General features: G+C 25.8%; 1 protein-coding gene across 5 annotated transcripts in view; it reads right to left on the bottom strand.

The window, feature by feature from the left end:
• The window catches only part of LOC119687175 (leupaxin), a 104,676-nt gene that overhangs the window by 25,487 nt on the left and 57,001 nt on the right, over positions 1-22,188 (bottom strand). For 3 of the 5 annotated variants that reach the window (XM_038101404.1, XM_038101401.1, XM_038101405.1), the window contains exons 2-6: positions 15,325-15,479; positions 15,003-15,261; positions 13,758-13,899; positions 9,840-9,931; positions 9,642-9,775 (exon numbers count right to left, since the gene is read on the bottom strand). In XM_038101404.1, the coding sequence (XP_037957332.1) occupies positions 9,642-9,775; positions 9,840-9,931; positions 13,758-13,899; positions 15,003-15,261; positions 15,325-15,479 (782 nt within the window). Of the gene's footprint in view, positions 1-9,641; positions 9,776-9,839; positions 9,932-13,757; positions 13,900-15,002; positions 15,262-15,324; positions 15,480-15,579; positions 15,626-20,325; positions 20,458-22,188 lie in introns of those variants that run through there. The other 2 variants (XM_038101402.1, XM_038101403.1) reach the window with 2 other exon arrangements.

The raw sequence follows: 22,188 nt of genomic DNA, 5'->3' as shown, positions 1-22,188 counted from the left end.
AATGGCTGGAAATCTCAAAATAACTTCATTATATTTGTATAATACACACGGATTATTTAATATGGAAAAATTTGATTTCAATTTTAAAATCAACTATAATCTTTTATATTTTGGTTTAGATTGGCTGGCGACATTAAATAATACAACGAAAAGTAATTGCGTTTTAGATTTAAATATCGTGCAGTTCACAAGGCTAAAAATGTTAAGCAGATACAGTTTCAGTTTTTTTTCTTTTTTCAATGGAAGACAAATAAATTGGAATACTCAGACAAGGGACTATACAGTCCAAACTATAAAGCGAAAGTTTATTCTTCAACTTCAGCGATTCCTTGATAAATCTAAGAAAAGTAAGTAAGGAGATAACATGAGTATTATTTATACGCAAGGCGCAATATCCTAAAAATTTCTATCTAGTTTTTGCTGAACAAAAATTCTTGCCTCCAGAGAAAATTGACATATCGAATCTGTGATAACACACTAAGTAGCCATATTGATATCCGTCAAAGCCATTAATCTCAATCTAGTTTTTGCTGAGCAAAAATCCTTGTCTTGAAGCAAGATTGATGTATCGAATCTGTGATGGCACATAAAGTAGCCATATTGATGTCCAATAATGCCATCAATTTCAATCTAGTTTTTGCTGAGCAAAAATCCTTGAGGCAAGATTGATATATCGAATTTGTGATGACACATAAAATAGCCATATTGATGTCCATCAATGCCATTTGATTATGTGCAAGAGAAACTTTATCATTTTTTTATCAGGATGTTTCATAAAACTTTGCAAGCTTCTATGTCTTTTGGTAAAATTCCACTAACTCATTTATCCAACGAAGGGCTAACACCGAAAGTTGATTTTAGAACTAACCATCAGTTAATTTATTCACTACAATATTGTAGTAATATGAAATCCATACATTTTGCAACGCTATTTTACTTTATTGTACCTTCTCTAATCATTTTTAAGGAACTAGTAGGTAGGTAGGTTGGAGTGGCGGCCTTATATCCAAAAAAAAAAAACCCACTTGAGCTCAAATAATAGCTCATTGTGGTACCACAGGAATGGCATTGATATGTACATAGATTAAAATCAGTATACAGCCAACGCCGAGGAAGATGACGACTCCACCATTAGGTAAAGCAAAACCAACCTGACAGTTCTATAAACTTGGCCAGGTCCCTAACATTACAGGATGACAGCTCAGTCAGATCGGTGAATAAGGGGATCCAAAGATGACACATGAGATGGAGCACGGTCCCCTCCTCGTTCTCAGAGCCACAACCTCGGAAAAAATCATTATAGGATAGACCCAGTCTCAATGCATGCCTTCCTATTTCCCAGTGTCCCGACAGCACAGCTACCGTGGTGCTGAGAAAGTTCCGCCTTAGTTGAAGTAACTGACTAATTCGTTTTTTGTCTAAATTAGACCAAGTCAATCTAGAAATCTGACATTGAGATTCATCAGCCCAGTATTGCTTGGCTATGCTCAGATATTTTTGTTTAATTGCCAGTTTAACTATAGCAAGTGAAACGCCTATATCTGAGAAGTTAATGTTAAGGAGAAGAACGCCTGTTTTGGCGAGGTCGTCTGCCCTACAATCCCTTGGGATATCCCAACTTATCCTTTTGAAGTACAAAAGACAACTTAAAATGTGTTTAATTGCTTTTATTATTATTTCAGATACACATAAAAAAGTTCTAAAAGTAATATAACGAATACGTCAAATAGTTACGAATACGTAACTAAACATTGCAACATTCTTTCGGAAAAACAGTTTCGTAAATTACTAACAATGTCGCATTTGGAGCGAAGGAAATTTACTTATCCATCCACGTTTTTTTATGTATATTCACAAAAACTTAAAAGGAATTTATTACTTAATGATATTTTTAATAAATACTTACATAGCCATAGAGATATATTAAAAACTGATGATCATGTATTCGATCAACAAATTTTGTACTATATTTTACTACAAACCTACATTTAGATTCTTAAACAGCACTTAATATTTTCCTACAAAATTATATTAAATATTTATAATATTTGCCTTTTCGACTTCTCAATTATCCGATTATGGACACTTATAGCATGGACGACGCAAGTAACGCAAAACTAATTATGATGTATTAAAATATATGGTATACTCAAATAAACTTTACCAAAGATTTTAAAAGAAAATACATTTAAAGCGGATGAGAATTAAAAACAATTTATAAAAAATTCGATGCATGTTGTACTCAGTAATATGTAAAATTAGCCTATTATACCAATTAACATATTTATATCATTAAGTGTAAATGTCACTGAAGAGGGATAATGTTTCAGATAGTATGGCAATAGTAAGACTATAGTATGGAACTATCAAAATTTCCTAAGCAAAAGCTTGCAACTTGTGCTTATTTTTTCAACTTGTTACGAATTAGTTACTACAAAAGATAATTTTTTTAAAGATCACAGAAATACTACGACTTCACGGTTGACTATTAAACTAGTCAATGAAGGGTTCTCATTTTTTGTCGGCCATGTGTATAGTTCGGTATGTTTAGATCTAATTTTTTTTAGAGAAAGCTACAAAAACATACATATTGAAAATTTGTGGCATAAATTAGTTAATTTCGACTTAGATTACTTCAATTTTTCAAAAAATGGTGCAATACAAGGAACATTTAGTGGCACAATCATTTTATTGAGATAAAAGTTCAAAGAGCATGTAACGTCCAGTAATATCAGAGTTCACCAGGAATTGTTCATCAAGATCATATGAAAAAACTTCACAGAACTCTTTTGAAGTTATCTTGACTTAAATCCAATAAACCTCAAACATCCAATTACCTTAAAATTACGTTTCTAGTATTTTTAGTGAAATATTTACCGATTTATGTGAAAAAACATTTTTAATTATGGCATGAGCCAAAGTTTAAAATAAAAAAATCTATATTGACATACATTTATGTGAATATATACATATACATTATTTTTAATTATTTCTTACTATTTAAATCAAACAAATGTTTCAGTAAAACGTTTTCTCACACTTCTCAGGAACGTTATTTAAGGATGGTTTATATATTTAAATATCTTAATAGCGCCTTCGTACACACATTCTTTGAGTGCAATAAGTGGCTGTCCTAACGAGAAGCTTTAGATTTTAACAGAAGTCAGCTGCAGTAAGCAATTGTATCACACCATGATGAAGGCCAAGCTTAATCACCTGCAACAGTAGCGAGGCTTGGACGCAGGTCACACCGATGAAAATCGTAAATGACTAATAGTGACCCTACCTCGAAGTAATACTAACGTAATCCCGGGGTAGAACAAGGTTTCTAGAACTAAGAGGTAGTGGTTTAGTCCGTGCGAGTCGAGCACTCACTCACCGGGGTGCCTACATATTTTAAGATGCGCACGGTATAATATTTATGGATTACTGTAGCATAGGAAAGGTTAGCATTACAAAGTACTAGGTAGTATGATTGATGCATTTAAAGAATGAACACCAAATAAACAAAAAACGAATATCAATGAAAACGATAGTAAGTTATACGAGTTCCGTTTTAAATAAATATCGTATCCAGTCTATTCTTCAGATCTAGCTATTACTAATGCATTTGAACAGTGAAATCCCAAAAAATGATTATAAATTAGGAAGGAAAATTGCTTTTTTACAAACTTTTAAAAAATAATATATTTTATGACAGGACAATGAAAACGATTGCCGAATTATACGGCTCACCCAGCCTATTATTCAAATCTGATTTAATTTAAATGAAGGAGAAGTGTTTGTCGTAACAGAGTAGGCCACAACAAGTCGTTATCAATGTATTTATTTTTTATTTTTTATTTCAAATTTGACGGGTTTTGATAACTAAAAATTTGCAGTTCAAAAATTTTATAGGAAGAAATAAACCAAAAACTTGTTCCGGAAACCACTAATGATGAATATTTGGTGATATCAGAAACAGCAGCGTGGATAGCCCAAAAATTCTCTTGACTAAATGTTTTAACTTCAATATTTCTTCTCTATTATTAACAAATTATTTTATATAACTTATTTTATTTTATTTTATATAATTAAAACAACAAAATAGTAAACAATTTCAAAAATTTATCAATATTTCTAGAAATTGAAAAACAAAATTTTTGTGGCTTCAAATTTCTACTCAAGATATTTGCATTTTTGTACTTTTGAAACCCTTTTCCAATAGAGCAGCGATACCAGAACGTTTCTACAAAAACAGTTATGTGGAATTATAATATTTTTTTGAAAAAAGTTTAAAAAAAATTCAATAACACGGCTTACGTCACTTGGAAACACGCAGAGTATAAGAACATTTCAAATTTAACACATATAAATTATACACAAGTTTTTTTGCTATTTTTTTATGTTTATTTTTTTTTATAGAGTCTATAAAAAATATATACATTTATAATAACAAATCTATTTGTGATTTATAAAAACTAAATTATTGTTTTATTTATAATTTTGATATGAGCATATAACATTATACTGTCAAAATGACATAACCGACGTGACGCCTACAAGCATTTCTTGAACTTGACTCTTACATATTCAACAAAAATTTTTTACCGAGTATTAGGACTACATTCAGCTATGTAACAGTTTTATAAAGAATAAAAAATAAAATTCATAAAAAGAATAATTAATAAATTAACATCTTTAACTGGGCACCCCAAAGTTTACTTGAATTTAAGATAAAAAAAAAAAATTGCAAATTAAATCGCACTGCAATTCAGATGCCAAGCTAAACAAATTTGCTTTTAATATTTAAGAAAATATTAATTTATTTAAGTAATTTAAACATTAAACAAGTGCAATTTATAAATTTATCCGTTTTGTAGAAAAACACTACCTTCTGCAAGGCATCTTTAGATCATAGTTCTTCACAGGACTACATCATTATCACATTCAATTCAAATGAATAAGGCAAAAAAAAAGTACACAAAGTGTTAAATTTATTCAGTGAAACATTTCAAAAAATAAATATTTAATTTTTGCATTAAGTAAAATACTTTTCAAACAAATAAATAAATAATAGCGAACCAGCTAAATGGAAAGACAGACGGTCTCTGCTAAAGTTTAAGAATTCCTCTACAGATACTAAGAAGAGAAAAGCCAATTCTAAATTTTGTGTATCGCGATGTGATTTGCTTGATTTATACATTTTCAAAATAAAATATTATATTTGATAAAATTCGAAACATTTTTTGGCGTTATAAACAAATTAAATAAACGAAAATAAAATTTATGTTTATTGCTAGTGAAAGTTTTATGAATTTTTAAAAATATCATAAAGATTCTATTTCATATAATTCATCAAAAAGTATCTCAAAACTTAAGAAAAAAAATTTTTTTATTAATATTATTTTCAATAATATTGCTAATTTGTTTTTATAGAAAAAAAATTTATTTTTTAATAGAAAAAAAATTATTTTTTTATAGAAAAAAAATTATTTTTTTATAGAAAAAAAATTATTTTATGAACAAAAAAAAAAATTTTGTTTGAGATAAATAAACAGCCACTCTATTATTAAATCAAGAAGATATCAAATTTTAATAAATTAATAAATTAAAAATGTTTATTTTTTAACATAAATAAACAGCTGATTTTGGTGTATAATAAGAAATCATTATGCTTAAGTGAAGTTCTTAAATTTAATAGATAAAATAATAAATTTATCTTTGACAACAAAAACAGATGTAAACAGCAACCGATTCAAAAATATATCAAAGGACGAATCTAGATGCAAAATCTGTTATACTCCCTTAACAAAGAATATAACAGAAATATGAAAAAATTATTTTCCAAAATATTTTGAAAAACAAAAGAAGTCTATGGGTACATAAAAAAGACGAATTGGGAATGTGATTCAAAGAATATAATAAGATGTTAGGCAACAAAGAAGAAGTCTACAAAAAAAAGCAGAACACTTAAGAAGAAAATAATTAAGTCAATTTTATAAGACATACCTTAAGAAGAGGTTTTAGAAAAAAAAAACAAAAAAAAGATGTGCTTTAGAGAGAACAATTAAGAAGAAAATAATTATATCAATTTTATGTGACATATCTGAAGAAGAGGTTTTAGAGAACAAATAAAAAGATTAGAGAGACATTAGAGAGAACAGTTAGGAAGAAAATAATTATGTCAGTTTTATATTTTTCTTAAGGTTTTCCAAAAAAAAAATGATTAACATTAGAGACAACACTTAAGAAAGACATATTATGGTTTTAGAAAGTAAAGATAGCCTAGGTGCTATTGAAGAGGATACTATAGAAAGTATTTTAATAAACATGAAATTTTCGAAAACAAAGGAAACATTTCAAAAACAAATGTTATACAAAGAAAGCCTAGGTGATCATGTGAGAAAACACTGCAAAGGAATGCAATGGACACAACAAGACCTTATAAAACTAGATCTTGCTAGGCAGATATAAAATAAAACAAATAACAAGAAAATACAATTAACAAAACAAGGTTTTAAAAACCAAGAAAAACTAGGTGAACATGAAAGACAATACTCTAGAAGGAAATAACAAAATTTTAAAAAACAAACAAAGCTTAGTAGTACGAGAAAGTGAACACTTAGGAAGAAAATACTGTGAATACAATACGAGTGGTTTAAAAATAAAACAAAATTATATATTTATAGAGTTAACAACAGAAAGGAAATACAATGAATACAACAAGGATAAGGATATACATAACGAAGGGAATTGATTAATAATTGAATAAGAATATGAAAATATTGTGAAACCTAACTGACTAAAAACACACTGGGAATGAAAGAACTCAATTATTATCACACAGATTTTTGTTGGAAAAATAATTTTTGATATATACATACAATTATAAGCAAAGACTTAACCATGTTAATTAAAAATATCAATACAACATTTATTAAGTAATTTATCTATTGACATAACTTAAAAAATGACAACAGTTATGATACGATTTAACAGTTATGTATTTTTCTATGACTATATATATATCCATATGCCTTACTTTTTCACATATCACTATAACAATCCATATTTCTACCTTTATAATGATTATAATGGTAGTGATTTGGTGGATATTTAGCTGATCATCAGAATAACCTTCTAGAAGCAGTTCAATTCTCGTCTTAGAGCCACTCATACTTCCAGATGACAAAGTACTGTTCGCGACTATAACAAAAGCAGCTAATACTACAATGCTATAAACTATATGAACTAATTTTCACTAATTTGTTTGATCCATAACTAAACACGAGAATTATAAAATTGATATTACTATATATATTGATTTTATAATCAATTATAAATTTTCCACCTTTTTGAACTTTTGTTAAAAACAAATACAAAGTAAATGTTTCATATACCTTTCGCCGTATAATACAGATACAGTTAAGCACTGTCTAATAGCAAAGCATACCGACCTGTTATTAGCCCTCTTTTTTTAACATTACTATCGAAGTAATAGACAAGTGAAAAAAGAATAATGCGCTACTCATCTTTTCTATCGTAAAACGGCACTCGTCAAAAAACGATTTTCTATAGGTTTACAGTTCCTTAAGCGTCGATCCGCAATCTCTAATATATGCATTAAAAATATTACCAGTTTCATTTAAACAACGCAATAGTTTTTTGAGATCTATTCAAGGATTATGCATACCAAAATTTTGTACAGTCAGCTAGCATATTTAAACCGGTTTAAACCGTTGACAACCGGTTCCATTTAGGACCTAAATGAGGAGAAGTTTTATGAAACGACTACTACTAACATCTACGCATCAATCTAATAAGTCTTTTATATACTTATACTTAGAATATTAGTTATTCTGCATTAAGGAAATAAACATTGAAAATTGCTATTGTATTTAAAATCAATAACAATATTCTTTGGAATCTTTGGAAATAATTATAACTTTATTTAAAATTTAATTATTAAGAATTATAAAATTTAATAGAAAATATATTTTTAAATTAGTTGAAATTTTTTTCCAACCATACAGCGTTTCTAATTATCCCAAATACTTATCGTCAGTGGTCCTTAGAAATTTCTTCTTTTTTTTTAATCAAAAATTAATTAATTCAATAAAATTTTTGATGTTACTTTTATACTATTTACCGCCTTTTAAAAACATTTATGTGCAATAGACAAAACTATATCTGTCGTATATAATAGCAAGATATGAATATAAAATATCCTACAATGAAATAAATATCATGAACTTTATGGATGGTGAGGTGCTCATATCGGACACAGAAAGTAATCATCGAAATTTGCCTTTCATGATAAAAAAAACTTTTGCGAAAAGACAGAACAGATCATAATCCATCGAATAAATAATGAATTTCATAAATAAAAGATCTTTAATTAAATTCATCCCTTAAAAGTCTGATAGTTTAAAGTGCTAAACTAAACTATAATAAAAAGACCTTATTAATATCAATGTGCCTCTGTGATGTAGTATACTTAAACAAAGGTATGAACATTGAATTGATATATCATAAGACATATATTAGTTCTATTATGACATATAAAATTGACAAAAATAAAAATACACACAAAAGTAACAAAACGTGTATTAACGAAAGATATAATAACACTCCGAAGTATCGTAGAATAAAAAGACAGAGGGGAATATATAACAAAGGTACAAGAAACACTTTCGAATTATAAAATCAAAATTATAAAATCGTGAATGGAAAGCAATAGATAGGGTTATAGGTAAAAGGTTTATATATAGGAGACACTCCAACAAAATATTAGAAAATGAATTAAGAGATATTAAGTCAAGACAACAGGGAAATTAATACACAGTTTGCTAAAAATGGCGGACGTGGCGCCAAGGAATACAAAAATAGAAACTAAAAGCATAATAATCATATATAATATATACATATTATTTTAGTTTCTAAAATTATTTTAGTTATTTTAGTTTCTAAGACTACTCTAATTAAAAAAATGTGAAAAAACAACGTTCGAACAACAATCCAGATTAGGATGTCATCACAAATGACACGTAACCGTTTCGCCGATTTTTTCATTTTTACTAGTAGGTTAATCCAAGCAGATTATTAAAGTGCCACTAGGTCACAACAAAAATAAAGCTTAACCAAGAGTACATAACTTATTTGTAACCTGCCGAACATGAGTTTGAATATGAATGGGTGATGGTTATTTGATAGGAGGAGGACATTAGAAATAAAGAGTGGATTTGGGTATAAATTAATATCAACCCGGGTCCAAACGAAAAAAACCCTTTCACTTCAATGGACCAAAGCTCAAATAGATGGATTGGACGCAAAAAAAGCGACGTCATGGGGACTAGAGCTGCAGTTTGGGCACACATTAGAAATTAACGTGTTTATGCGTGACAAGTAACTGTTTTGCATGTGGCTATATCTTGATATCAATTGAGCTAGCACAGTTCTTGCTGTCGTTCTTCCTTAGAGATGCCATAACTTCTTATATAGTTAACAGAAAAACAATAATCAAATTGTATGTAATTACATACATAAAATAGTAATCATTTAAAACATAGAAAAATTGCAATCATAAGAAGAAATAAGACAATTTTGGTTCATATACGGTAGTTATTAAAAATAACATTTCATTTATATTGATTGCTTACCTTAAAATCTGACAACGATGCCATTAAATCATCCAGTTCTTTTGTAGCCGATGAAGCATACATTGGTGGAGCATGAGCATGATTTGGCGTAAAGCTATCTTTATGTTGAACAATTTTCTCTTCAATAGAACCAACTGTAAAAAAATATTTTTTTTTGATAATCAAAGTATATTCTAAATGTATAATTTTATAAAATACCTGGTCCATCGGGTCCTGTAAGTTTTTCCGTTTTTGTCTCACGAACAGTAATAGTAACATGACGACCAGGTGTTGGTGATTTCGTCAATGAACTGAAAATATATACATCATATTGTTAAACATAAGCAAACAATAGTTTTATTATAGAAGTAGTAAATGCTAATTTCTAAATTTTTTTGGAATAAAAAAATAGAACAAAGCTAAGAAAATGTGAAGCAAAGCAATGTGAAGTGATTGTTAAATTAATAAATAACTTATTTATTAGTAATAATAGTAGCAATAAAAAATTATTAGTAATATAGTGAAGTTTTAAACAGTAATGAATATTTACATATTGCCAAATACCCATCAGATATGATCTAAAAATATAATTTTTTAATGTAATTATACGTAAATAATTGTTGCCACAATTATTTTTTACATGTAAATTAAGTAGGTAAGTATGTAAGTCAAGGAAATGTCTATATTTTAATAGAAATGTACATATTTATATATTTATGAGTATCTAGTTACATACTTGTATTAATATATTTAAAATTCGTATTTTTAAATTTAATAAAACATAACATAACAGAAATATGTACACCATATATTACAAATGTCTAACAATTCATATATCCGGAATTAATAATTACACAATTATATTTAATAGAAAAAATATAATTATTTATCATTATATTAGTAACTGAAATTAGTTATTAAAAACTTAAGATATTATTATACAAATATAATATATAACAGTATCAAAGTTAAAATTAAATTAAAATATAATCGGTTTGCTACATACGTAATTAAAAGAATTAGTACTATACAACATAATTCTAAATTATATAGTATTATAAGTTTTAATCTAAAATTAAGCAGAAACGACAAAAATTTGAACAGAAACAAAATAAAAGTATAAAATTGTGTTTAATACTGCAATAATAAAGAGATATATATTTCTTATTTTTTTATATATATTTATTTATAATTTAATACATTTAAATTTAATTTAATAAATTTTAATTGACTTTAAAAGTATTTAATATAATTTAAATAATATATTTAATAATATAATTTAATAATAATAATAATATATAATAATAATAATATATATAATTTAATTTAATACATCATTTAATTTAATATAATTTTTTTTAATATAATTTAATTTAATATAATTTTTTTAATATAATTTAATTTAATTTAATGTTTATGCTTTTTATTTTCTTCGAATAAAATAATTTTAATTGAATTGCTTTATAAATTACATTAAAACTATTTAATTACAAAATAATAAATAAATAAAACAGTAAAAATTTTTTTATATTATAAATACACATAATAACATATTAAACAACTTTAAAACAAGAAGACAAATACAAAATACTTAATAGCGAAAAAATTAATATTGTAAGCAGAATAAATAAAATAAAGATGCGAGATATTAAAATAATATTATTATATTTTAAATATTATTACATTTTCATTTATAATTAGAACTTAACAAGTAATTAATAATAGTTGCTATTAATCATAGACGATTAGAATAAAATGAATTAAGAGTAGTTAGAACTGCTTAAAATATTGTTTTCATTTAAATAAAGAAAAAAGAAAAAATATTATAAAAGAAAAAAATATAAAATTTATAAATACATAAATAAGTTTCACTCAGTATAAATAACCAAAATAATTATTAAGTAGAATAAAACATATTTATTTTGTTATAATATATGAATTAAAAGTAATAATATTTTAATAACATAAAGTAAAACTAAGGAAAAAATAATAGTATTTATTAAAATAATAAAAATTTTGATATTATTTTGAAGTTCTAATATAAATATTAGTTTTACTTATTTTATTATATACATTCAATTTTTTAAATACAATCTTTTTTGAAATATTAGTTAAATTAAATAAAAAATACAATAAATTTAATTTAAATAAATTTAATATTAAAAAATTGATATCATAAAAACATAATTAGTTTAAATTTAAACACAATTATATTATTAAGTTATTTAAAAATACATTATGAAATTAATTAAATCAATTAACAATATAAAATTAGTATATAATTAAAACAATATATAAACAATTAAAACTAGGTAAATTATAGACTTTACGTGTTTTGAAATGATGTATTGTATTTTAAATAACTTTAGTATATTTAAATAAATTTGTTGCTATACATTTTCATGAATATATAAAATTTAAAAAAAATATATGAAATATAACTAAACGCATTGTGACTAATGAAAGTTCAACTACATGTTAAAAATATAAATATAAATCAAAAAAAAAAAAATTTTAAAAATATTTATAAAATTAAATTTTATATAATAAAGCACTGCGTAATATAGAAAATTGTAAACATAGATTTGTATAAAATAGAAAAATATATTGTATAAAAAATTTTAATATGTTTTATAAAAACAAGATATATACAAAATAGATCTATTATAAAATAATATAAAATATATATAAAATAATATTAAAAAATGTTTACAATATTATATAAAATAATATTAAAAAATGTTTAAAAAAATTTTAAAAACCTGTACTTATAAGCTTATAAATTTGTAATTTAAAAGAATTAATTAATAAGAGGAGTATATATAGTAACATATCTACTAAAAAATACAACCTCGTATTGTAATCCCTATAATATAAAAATTGTTGTCTTGTAATGTTTTATAAAACGTGTAGTGGTATCTGAAGCACTTTTATACAATGATGACTACGAAAATTTGTTTCATTTCAATCCGATATTGAATCACTAAAGTAAATTTATAAAAATATATTTTGAAATCGAGCTTATTTCCTTGACATCGTATAGACTGTACTTATTTCATTAGCGTGTATTGCAGTGTTTAAGGGATCTATATTTGATAAATTTTGAACGCATTTAATGAATCACAATAAAATATATAAAATAAGATACAAATAGAAGATACAAATACATATTTGTAAAAAAAAATGTTAACACAATAAAATATAAATATAAAAATTAAAACTCTAACAGACTTAAATAATGATGTACAAGCGTATATAAACCAATTATAAATGATTTTAGTATATGGGACAATATCTATTTTATTATTATTATGTTTAAAAATACAGTAAACTGATAATACTTTATATCAAATAAATAAGATTAAAAAGCGATAGGTTAAAATTCGTATTCAAGTTCAAAAATATGTAGCATATTTAATATATATAAAATTATACAAAATACAAATATATAAAATAAATAAATAAAATAAAAATTTATGAATTCAAATTTATAAAATACAATATTTATAAAAAGAAATTGTATACAAATTATATGTCATATTTGCTTTAAACATAAAAATTATGAAAGTAATTTTTTTAATATAAAACAAACAATAAAAATTAAATAATTTAATAACAGTAGATATTATTAGCTATATATGCAAGCTATATCATTTTTTATTAAAATATTTCCAATATAGTATAATTATGTACGATATAAGAAATATATATATCTTATATAAGAGGTATATATATTTACAAGTCTATATATATAATATATAAGCTATATTTATAAGTAAAATGTAAATTTAACTTTTATTTTAATACGGCGTATTTTATTTTAAATTACAAGATAATTTTTATCTTTTTACAATATATAAAAATAGATAACTTTTAATATATAATAAGATATTAAAAGTTTTTATAATATAATTTTAATAATAAATTAAATAAGTATAAATATTAAATAAACATAAATATTAAATATATATAAATATTAAATAAATATAAATGCTAAATAAATATAAATATTAAATGGAAATTATGGCAGTATATTAGTAAGTATTTTAGAAAATAGTTAGTATTTTTATATTTTGAAGTGCACTAACACATAAAATTGCAAAATTTGAAAATAAAATCAATATAAAAATTATATACCCATTCGGTACAGCATAAATAGACGCATTATCCATTTCATTCAATAGACTATCTACTGTGGGCCGTTCTTCCACAGACGCATAACTATTAAAAGTATTATATTTCGATGAGGGAGTACTATATGTAACAGGCACTGTAGTTTCTGTAAATAAAGATTCATTAACTATTTTTACTACAATATAAAATTATTTTATTGTAAATAATATTGTTATATGAGTAAAGGATAAAATTATCAAATGATGTGTTGAAAACTAATGGTTTAGCATAGCAAGAAAAAGTATTAACTATATAAATAAATACTTCCTAGGCAAATATTTAACTTTGCGCAATCTATTTTATACTCTGCATCTAAGCTCAATTAGAAATTTGTATCTAAACAAAAAGTTTTTATACTAGCAGAAAATAATTTAATTTCTTTTACGAAAAAAAATTCTTTTAAATTACTTTGTAGTATAAATTTACCAGTTACATAGTTCTGTGAACCGGAGCATTAATTGAAGTATAACGAAGTATAAATAAATGATATCGCTATTCGTGCTACACTCTAAGTAACCACTAGGATATAGAGTTAGTTTGCCCTTAAAAGTATGGTAAGGCCTCCTTCGCCTCCTCCGCAGACCAAATTAAAACAGTTTGTCTTAGGAGTAACCATAACCAATAGTATCATCTTAAGACGACGGGTGTACTTGAAAGCCGACGAGACCTTTAGTTAGATTCTTTGTTAATGTTCGACTTTGATAAACGGTATGTGAAGAATACTAAATTCGGTTCCTCAATTTCCATTTGATACTCGTATTAAGAGATTCTCAACGAATGATAGAATCTTCTAAGAAGAACTAACAACCTTCTGTTTAATAAATGTTAATTGTAGCCAGTTTCCTGCTAATATATATTTTATATAGTAAAAATATAGAAAACATAAATATCAAAACAATTTTTTTTTATGACAGTTTAGTGGTTAATCATTTTAAAAGATTTCTTTAGAGTATACATATCTAAACCCAAATAATTAAAGGGCGCTTTGCTATTTAAATGTAAAGCAACTTTTTATACTGATAATAAATATTAATTTATCATGGTTTTAATAAACAAAAAATAAATTTTTTTAGACTTTAACAGCATTTAATGACGAGTCTCTTGCTATACACACACCATTTGATTATTTCAGAAACTTTAATTACGTATTCGTTACACACGGTTAAATTATGTTAATTAAACAGCAATACACTACACAATAAGACAAACCTTTTTTATCGAAACTGTTATTGTATCTTGCATTGCTAAGGTCTTCCAGCAATGAGTCTAATTCAGATAAACTAGAATTATTATGCGTTTGTGCAGCTGCATTTGTTACACTATTATAACCATGACGTGGCAATGAACCCTGATTTTGATATTGATAAGATTGACTACCGGGCGTAATTGCAGGTCCACTATTATAACTAGAATTACCAATAGGTGAAGTTCTTGTTTCGGTAACGGTATAATGTTCCTGGTATACAGGCTATAGAAATAAAGAAAACAAAATGTTAATTTATGTAAATATATAATCATTTCAAGTATTTACTGTTTGATTGGTAACTTTGCCTCTCAGGCTGCCATATCCTGAGGAGTCACCATAATTATTATGCTGTTGCTGCACCGTACTAGTACTGGCAGTTGAGTATTGAGGCTGACTATGATGTCCGGGTACGCTGTTTTGTAAATCGGCAAGAAGTGCATCTGTAATAAAGAAAAAAATTAATTATAATATATAAAATATATAATATACTATTATATTTTTAATTATAATAATTTTTGAGAAAAATATTAACAGTATTACCAAGATTGTCGTAGTCACCGGAATTACTCATCGTTAAAAAGAATTTTGGTAGACAAGTTGGTCTACTAATTGTCAAAACAAAATGCAAACTGATCAAGGGAGTGGCATATAGGCGTTTTAGGAATTTAAACTTCAATTACCTTGCTATAGACTTTACTATTTTATCAATTTGTTTTGTTGTTGCTGCCTCTCTTGTTAATGTAAACGTAATTTCTTATCAAGTTTTCTTTTAAAAGTGATAACAACGATACCAGTGGCGTTAACAAAAATAAATAACGTTTTGTTAAAATAAGATTAAATAAGTAGGAATAAAAATTTTTGTAAATATATAAAGTAATAAAAAAAACAAAAATTGTTTTTTTTTTTAAATATTTACTTTAAAATTTAATACTGTAATATTGTTTATTTTGTATTTATTGTTATTATAATTATGGCAGTCCCACTACAATAGGTATTGGGACTTACATAAGCCATGCCCGTTGTAATACTTTTAAAAGACTTGCCTCATTTTCTCCACACCTTTTAGTAAAACTATCTGGTTTGCAAAAAAAAAAAACAACCTTAGCAGTCTTGTTTGGCCGACTGGACACATATCAGAGAGATTACCGTATGTCTGGGTACAAAATAGTCGTGTAACGCTAGTAGATACGCACTACCTACCATATAACATAGATTTTAAAGGTTTGTAAATTACCATTGAAGGTGGTATTGAGGACAGAGAATTAAGCCAACGAGGAAAGATGGGAGAGAGAAGGAGTGCCGAGTAAATCTCCACTAAATAAACCATGGAGAGAATTAATCGATTTGTATTAAGTTCATACAGAACAGCAATTATTACCGTAGCCAATTGATTATCTTTCTGAGAGATGATAGGTGAGACATATGTTAAGAGCCGGATTTTGCTATTAAAGTATGGTTTTCAAATTGTATGGGAGGATGAGAGCCCTGATTAATATATGACTAGTTGAAATCCTGCTATTTATGTGTCCATTTTTATGTCTTTTTGCATGGCTGTCTAGAATACAGTCCGTAGATAAAGATACATACCTTTATCAGCATTAGAAAACAATATGGTAATATGGGTGAAGCACTGGCGTAATCGGATTGCAATCGATGAAGTCTAGTTTAAATACAACAAAACCTATTTTGGTTTTGGATTGATAATTTTTTGTGTATTGCTTTCGAGAAATTTAGAATTGTGTATTAAAAGGTAAAGAAGAAAAAATATCTACAAAATATAACATTTGTTTAGGTAATTTATATGTATATATGTTGAAGTCGCATATTTAGTTATATCCAAATGTCAATGAAGGCCATACTTTATAGACACATATAATTACCAATAAATAACCTATTGACAAATAGATATTTTTCAAAAGTTCTAAATAATATGTATATATACATATATATGTATATATTACATAAAAATATTATATTATTATATATATAACATTATATATAATAATATTATAATAATAATATTATATAAAATTATATATATATATATTATATAATATTATATATAATAATATTATAATAATAATATATATAACAATAATATATATTATTTACAAATATACAGAAAAGTTTTCTATGAAGATAAGGACAAGACCACGATATAATTCTTCGTCGCTTACGACTGACTTAAATAACGTTTTATTTTTTAGATGGCAATGCTCCGCTCCGTTAGAAGCCGATACCCTACGTATATCTAATCTAATCTAATTAGGGAATATGGAAATACGTTAACAGCCACATTTTAAAAGTTCTCATTTTTTGTTGGAATCAATGCCTTCTGCCCTCTGCGATTTGACTAATTACTTCAAACACTTTTACAAACTATACTTTATCGCAGATAAATCACACAACTATGTCACAACTTCCTTCGTTGATTGTCTAGCAATATAATATGCAATATAATATGAGTGAACAGTCATGTTGACTCCAAAAGCAGTCAAGATTAAGTTTATTATCAATGGAAAAATGGGCCGTTATTTATAACTCTATTCTGAGGATCATTGACAATATCATTCCGACTTTCCCTATTTTTGTCTGTAAAGAATACAAATTTTCAGAATATATCGATAACATATAGATCGCTGTTATATCTTTAATACTCCGAATATGATAATTTCTTTATTAAGAAATTACTGAGACAAAGGTGAGCTTTATAGTTTTATGTTCGATAATTATGTATGATAATTAAGCAAACATTAGTTAATAAACTGAGGGCGTTGTCTGACAGATTAATTATTGGCTGTAAAAAATGATTTTATATTTTAAAAAAAATTATCGACTAAAAGAAGATTTTGTGCTGTTATTCGAAATATTAAACATGCAATATGGTGCGTACAGGGTTAAAAAAAAATTACTCTTAAAATAAATGCAATATTCTAAATTTAAGTGCTGCAGAAGTTTGTTCCACAGCCACTTCTGGATAATGTTTAATGAAATTTTAAGTAATTAATGTCGGGAGATTAATTGTGTCAGACTCGTTTGTTAGTTTCAATATAAATTTAATTTCATATACGTGTTTAATTGTGTGTTTTTTAATTACGACAAAATTCTTCGAACAACATAAGTTCCAATTTGTGGGATCTCATCAGCGACTGCATAAGTTTTAGTTTGTTGGGATGCATAAGTTTTTCTTGGAAACATTAATTTCCGTTTGGTGTTGACTTACAAAAAATAAAAAATGTTGAGCACAACATAGAAATTATAATTACAGTAAATAAATAAAAATGTACAAAATGAAAATGCACAAATTGATTGTTATGGAAATTTTAGGGTTTACATATAGTCAGAGAGATATCTGATTTGAAATGCATATTTATCTATAGATGATACTAATTCCCTATAATTAATCATGCATGATATAGTTGCTCGATTATCTCGAAAACTAAGGAAGTAGTTATTTTTAATAGGATGAAAACGAAGTGAATTTATGTACATAAAATGTCAACTCATAGTTGAATGTCATGCTAATTCAATCAAAATGTCGACAGTAGCCAAATAAAATGTACACCATTCTGCTACTATTACTCACTCATAGGTATCGCTACACTAAGACTTTATGAAACCAAATCTGAGATAACTATATATTCCATCAAGACTATAATGTTTTCATTCAAAAGCAAACACAGCATTAGTTGACCTTTATCATAAATGTATTAGTAGATCAATTCATGTTATCGAGCGACATACATTAAAAATACACGTACCCTATATGTGTAATAGGGTCTGCAATATCTACTTCAGTGCCTTATAATATCTAACGTCACATACCCGAGAAGAATATAAAAGTAATATTTATGATAATTGATATAAATATTTTTGCATTATAATACACAAATAAATAATATATTATTAGTTATTATTTGTAATTGTTAAGATTTAATTTTTGTTTTTTTTTTTTGAAAATTAAAAAATTATATGCCATATAATTCTATTAATGACTAACGTGAAAAATTAATTTATATGAACGAAGTAAAACAATAAATCTCTTCTATTGCATAAAAATTTAAATATTATTTAAACAAAAAATGCTTATATAGCTTAATTGTGCTTGATATAGCACAAATAATATATATATAAACTATATATATGAAGAAATAAATTTTAAAAAAATGTGCTTCGGTTTTCGAACTGAATATGTATTCATATATCTATTTGAATAAGTTGCAGGATACAAATCCACAATTTTTACTACGTCCTAGTAATAGAAATACGTCTAATTTTTTAGTTCTTAGATTGAATACTATTAAAATATGGTATATGTTCAGCGGTAGCATCGCCCAATGCATGATATGTTTAGTTTTGCCATTTTACAATATAGATCGTTTAACAACAGCTAAACATGTAAAAGTTATAAAAATTTGCTAACAAAAATTGAGATGACTTTACACATCATATATTTTGCAATGATTAGGATTATTTTTTGCTTGGTGTATATCTCAATCAAAAAATTTTTGTCGAGGTAGAGCAAACTACTTAAGTGGCAAAAGAAAATTACATATAGATACATATAATTTTATAGGTGTCTATATGTGTCCATTTATTAACGTGAAATTAAAGGTATGGATGTGGGCAATATGTGACTTTAACAGGACGGTATCAGAAGTCACACAACATACCATGCTTTAGCTTTTTTGCAGGAAAAATTTCTCAGACGTTATAATGATGTGAATTGGTCATCATCACTATTACGGTCACGCAAAGAATTCTATTTATATTCTATTATATGGACAATCCTCAGATTTTGGACTGATTGAAAAAGAACGTTTGCCGAGTAATAGCCTAGCTATTTGTAGTTATGTACCCACAAACCAACTAAATTACTGGAACTGGAAAGAATGCAGTACTGTAAGGTGTTCCGTGGAGGATAATTGAATGTCAATGATCTTTTAGTTCAAACCTAATGACAATATAATAATGTAAGAATTTAATCGAAATCTTAATCAGAAGTTTGTGTTATTTAACTCTTGATACATTATGCATAAACATATAAAGAAATTATAATAAATAATAGAAAAGTTGTATTTTAAGATATATGTAATGACTTTAAGTTCAATATCGCATTGCGTATTAGTTATATTTATGTACATAACTATTGGTTATTAACAGAAATTTTTGCTTATTTCAAGTTTATTATAGAAGTTAATTAAATTATATGCACCGATTTTTGTAAAGCGTAGGGTATATTAATTTCCATATTTACATTTATTAAGTTATTTACTCAAAACTTACCCAGACGTCTTTCAAACTCGCCTACTGTAAAATAATCATTGCGGGTACTATGCAACGATTTTGAATATAGTTTCGAAGACATTATCGTATATTAAATTACAGCAAAACTTTTCACACGTTTGGCAAGGCAAACTTTTATGAATGAATGAATTTATATAAATTTTAAATATAAAAAAATACAATTAAATTCATGAATGAATAATAAAAACAACAAATAATTCAAGCACAACAATTAAAACGCAAACGAAATTTTATTTCACTTTTTTTTTCAATTTTTAAATATAAATTTTTAAATTTATAAATTTTTTTTTTGGAATTATAGTTTTTTTTGAAAGTTGTTAGATTTTTTATCTAATGTAAACTGTTAAATTTAGCAGCTTAGAAACAATTTAGAAAACACTTCGCATCACTGACTGAAAGTTTTGACCAAATTTAGCCACAAAAGTTTATTTGATTTGAACATTTGGTACATTTAAGCTACGTCGGCATATCTCCTTATAAAGGTAAGACAAGTTGCTGCTTCTTGTATTTATTTGTAGTTTCTATATATATTTTATTTTTCACTTTATATATATTCCATATTTAATTCATTCATTTATTTATCTTATTTGATATTTAAGGGTTTAAAATAGGTGTAATTCCAAGTAGTGCCAAACCATCGATAAATGTGACCGAAAATGAGCACGAACTAATACTGAATAAAGTATGTGCGAATTGGTCTTGTGCTTGGCCGGATTCTAGCTATAGAAATTTCAGTTTTTGAAACTCCCACATTGAGCGCATAACACCATCAGTCTACTCATATATATAGTATCTATATTTTAATAACATTGTGGGATGGAGTAACTCACACTTGTGCTGCTACTACTGCGGCTACATTAACGAAAATAAAGTAATCGAAACAACAATAATAACAACAACAATAAACATTAATCCAACTAATAGTAGATATTATTGATTATGATTTTAAGCTATTATCACATTTGTAGTATTGGCAAAATTACATATTCGATGGGAATGAAAATGATTTACGTCAAATTGACATGCAAACCTAATATTTTATCTGTACTGAAAGGAAAGTGACGTAGCACAAGAAGTTAGAAGAAAACTACAATCGGTCAGATTATTGTCGTGAGATATATGCGCACATATATATCATCCACAAATGTTACTTTAATTAGTACTTACTTTTATTATTATTTATCGACTTAAAACTATTATTTATGATAATAAATAATTAAATAATATAATATATGGTAATTTTAATAATATATGATTTGATGATTTATGCCAGTACGTTCCCAGAGGAACATTGGGCCATTTAATAATATATAATATAATATAATTTTAATAATATATAATATAACATAATTTTAATAATATATAATATAATATAATTTTAATAATATGTAATATAATATGATTTGAATAATATATAATATAATACAATTTTCAAAGCAATTAAAACGACAAATAAAATATGAAATCCGCTTCATAAAAGGAAATCTTACAGATTCTAAAAAACATAAGATTCAATTAATATTAAAAATCTCAATTGTTCAATATCTTAATGGACAAAAGGATCAAATTTATTTAAAACTGATTATATAAAAATAAAGACATTGGAAATCACAGGGAGTCAAATCCAACTGTTTAAAATGGTTTGTGTGACCATCGGCCGTAATGACCGATAGTCGATGACCAGTTTCTATTGCTCTCTACGAATGTTTACCGTTAAAGAGATTTGATATATACTGTGAAACCGAAACCTACATAACAATTTAGTGAAAGTAGTTGGAGATTAGATGTTTCATTAGGATTTACATAATGCATTCGTGCACCATTGACTGGAATATAATGTTT

This window comes from Teleopsis dalmanni, chromosome X (genome assembly GCF_002237135.1).
Source record: "Teleopsis dalmanni isolate 2A chromosome X, ASM223713v2, whole genome shotgun sequence".
In the NCBI taxonomy this organism is placed as follows: Eukaryota; Metazoa; Arthropoda; class Insecta; order Diptera; family Diopsidae; genus Teleopsis; species Teleopsis dalmanni.
Note: the sequence above shows the minus strand (reverse complement) of the source record. Positions and strands in the feature narration are given on the sequence as shown.